Source organism: Monosiga brevicollis, genomic scaffold (assembly GCF_000002865.3).
Source record: "Monosiga brevicollis MX1 MONBRscaffold_203 genomic scaffold, whole genome shotgun sequence".
In the NCBI taxonomy this organism is placed as follows: domain Eukaryota; class Choanoflagellata; order Craspedida; family Salpingoecidae; genus Monosiga; species Monosiga brevicollis.
Genome location: NW_001865175.1, coordinates 1 through 3,305, shown reverse-complemented (window position 1 = coordinate 3,305; position 3,305 = coordinate 1). Strand labels below are relative to the sequence as shown.

Genomic DNA, 3,305 nt, shown 5'->3' with positions numbered 1-3,305 from the left:
GGTAATGGTGCTGGCGGTGGTGACAATGGCAGTTCTTAGAAGGATGTCCATGGAGGTTGCAGTCGGGATGGAGGCATGGCGCTTTGCGTGATAAACCTGTTCGTACTCGACTACAGTCATAGCCTCATAGCGGCCGCACTCATGCGGGTTTTCAAGGAAGACACGTTGCAAGTGTCGCCAGAAGTAGGTCTGCTGCACCTTACGACAGAGGATAGATCCTTTGCTGCCGCGAGAGCGTGAGACGGCGGTTTCAGAGCTGCTGAGGGCTCTGTTCTTGTCGTAGGCCTGGCGCACAATGTCGGCCAGGGTTGAGGTGACGCGGACGGGGGTTGGTTCGATGTCAGTAGAGATCTGCATGACTGCGAGCTGAAGGCTGCAGGGCAGGGATGCCAAAGCAGAAGAGGGGGCCCCGGTGGTACAGAAGGCGTGCCTTGTCGGTCATGAATGTGAGAAGACCCTTCATAAAATTTCAGCTTTGAAAAATGGTCCACAGGCATCAGGGAGGAGAGCAGTAGATTCCATTTGGGTCGCGACCTACGCGCGTGCTTGGCTTATGACGCATTGCTGATTAGAAGCAGCGGGTAACGACGATTAACAACCCCGTGGGGAAAAAGGGGTCATGTGCAGCTTGTGAGCTTGGGTGCGTAGGATTGATGGGTTTGTAGGATATGCAGAATGTATTGATCATAACGCCGCGGACCAATGTTCTGGTTCCTGGTCTTTGCAAAGAAAGCGGGCGACGACCAAGCCAAGTGAGGGACCCAGAGCATACCCTTCTTGGCGTTCCGACGAAGCCCAAACCTTACTCTACGAAACGATCCGCCAGAACAAGGTTCACCTATTATGTGGAAACGCAAGCGGTCTGTTCGTTCTCCTGCCCATCGCAAAACTCGGACAGCAAAAGACGCCGTAGGGCCCCGAACGCCCCACCCCCCTACCGTTGAATTCCCTTTAATTCTTCAAGTGCGGAGCTGAGCTGCCTTGCTTGGGTGATGGGATATGCAGTCCTTCACAGCCTGTACAGGCCTCAAGCTGGCAGACTGACTTCTTCCTTCGCCAACCACATCCTATTCTGGGCTGGCATCTCGTCCCGTAAATTTCTTGGGAATAAAAGCAAAGAAGTGAAGACCGATCACCATTGCAAACTGGTTGGGGTCTGCCCGCCTTTCCAACGAGTGAGCCTCGCGAGGCAAGGTAGTATTTCAGAATCGGTTGCCGTCAAGGCACAACTAGGCACAACTTTACATCCCTAGAGACCGATGAAAGTGTGCTGGTTCACACAATACGTCGCGATTTGCTGATGCAGCTGATGGGCTTGAATTTGAATTTGGCACAAAGGATGCCATTGCTGACGCAAAGCATCCGCCGACTTGGCCTGAATTAACATGTAAAAAAAGCGTGAAACTCCTCACTCGATGCGAGTCAAGGCAGCAGCACGATTGGGTCAGTAGCCTGTCAGTGCGCACGGAAACTGTTAGAAGGCAGCGGGGCTTGAAATGGTTATCCTTGGCAACGGATGAGGCAGATGAATCTGGCAGCACACCATGAGCCAGCGTTATGGGAAGGGCCAGTGATGGACAGGGGCAGCAATGTTGTTCAAACGCCTAGCTGCGTCGCGTGGTGCACCTCCCCCTTGATGATGCACGGCACGAAGCAGAGCGATGTGACCTAAATTCACTTGAAGCTCTGCTATGTGTCAAGCCAGATCTCTTACACCTGCCTCATCTTTGCAAAAACAACGAAAGCTGAACGTGATTAAGAAAAAGACGAGCTCAGTGGTGTGTACCTTGCTTACCTTGCGTACCTTGCTTCTGCGAGTAAGGAGGAGCACAAAGCTCGAGTTTGAAACGTAGTACATCCGAAGTGTGCCTTCATGCCACCCAAAGGTGGTCTCGTTCGTATGTCTCAATGAAAGGGCAATTATACTTGGCCGCTGACACAAATGCGAGGCACCAGCGAGTGGGTGGGCGTGGGGGTTGGAACAAAGTGTTGGGCATGAGCCTGGGCCAAGCAGCCTCGGGTGCACATTGTGGTGACAATGCCAAATTTAATATTTCAATGTGCAGTATTACCACATTCAAGCTGAAGAGGGTGTGATAGCTCTACGCATTATGCACTGTGCTCAGCCGGATGTGATGCCTCAGGCGAACAGATGAGACACCAGCTCAATTAATGTGCCAGTGCTTGCGCAACAGGCTCTTGTCTATATAGCGGGCTAAATCCCGCACGCTGGGCAGATACATCTCCACCAGCAGCTGATACACGTCGTCACCCAGGCTCTCATACGGCTTGCTGTCCGTCTTGCTCTTTACAGCTTGTAGCGAGACGTAACCACGAGCGTTGATTCGCGTCAACGGTGAATAATCAAAGAAAGGAAGCCCCAGCCATGTCTGAATATCATTGATGTGAGAGATCATATCCTTGGACATGGCCTCGTACAGGTTGAGGTGGATCTGATCGCGTGGATAATACTGCGTGATGACATCGAGCTGCTCAGCATAGAAGCCGCGCTCCAAGATGGCAAACGCCATGCTCTCGTTGTGCGAGATACGTGTGCCACGCGTCCCGTCCAGACGTGTCAGCAGGACGGTCTCAAATTGCTTGCTAGTGCACGAGTCAGTCGGCTTGGAAAAGTCCTCGCGGGTGGCGCCAATGGCTTTCAAAAAGGCGTTGACACGAGGTCTCGTGTGGGGATTGCGTTCATCATAGACAATGACGCGATCAGCATGCTGTGTACCAGGCTTGCCAATTAATACATCGCCCTCCCGGCAGTTGTGTTGGAAGTGGGAGTACGCTCGGGCCCTAGGAAACGAGAAATGCATATTTGGGACACGGGGATGGAGGCAGAGATAATAGTTAGAGGCAGAGGCAGAGACAGAGATCATAGTCAGAAGATCAAAGTCAGGTTGAGGTAGAAAGATACAAAAATGCAGACACAAGCAGACATTAGCACACGGATCAAGAGGCGCAGCGGAGCAAAGCTTCAAGCGGAGTCACAGAATCAGGTTAACGTACGCCGGATCACGCAGAGAAGCAATGAGGCGCACAGACGGCAGCAGGCTATGCATACGCGCTACTCGGGCTGCATCCATGCTGATAATACTAAATAGTCGTACAACAAGCGAGCGAGTGAGAAACGTTTAGGCTTCGACTCTTCACAGACGCATTCGGCTTGCACTGGCCGAACAAGGCCAACAAGACACACCCGGGGGTCTTCTCAAATGTATATACATGCGAGACGTTGGCGAAGCTGTCCATCTCAAACCCAAGCAAAGCATACTTGCGCCAGCCACTTTGAAATTTTG

General features: G+C 52.3%; 2 protein-coding genes across 2 annotated transcripts; both read right to left on the bottom strand.

The window, feature by feature from the left end:
• Window positions 1-96: 96 nt before the first annotated feature.
• MONBRDRAFT_13195 (uncharacterized protein) lies at window positions 97-1,875 on the bottom strand (the record flags this gene model as incomplete). Its single annotated transcript, XM_001751090.1, has 2 exons — window positions 97-373; window positions 1,796-1,875. Coding segments are annotated over 2 exons (357 nt in total), but the record flags the coding sequence as incomplete, so codon positions are not given.
• Window positions 1,876-2,165: 290 nt separating this feature from the next.
• MONBRDRAFT_30644 (uncharacterized protein) lies at window positions 2,166-3,092 on the bottom strand (the record flags this gene model as incomplete). Its single annotated transcript, XM_001751089.1, has 2 exons — window positions 2,166-2,802; window positions 3,016-3,092. The coding sequence occupies 2 exons, from the start codon at window positions 3,090-3,092 to the stop codon at window positions 2,166-2,168; spliced, it is 714 nt and encodes a 237-aa protein (XP_001751141.1).
• Between the last annotated feature and the right edge of the window lie 213 nt (window positions 3,093-3,305).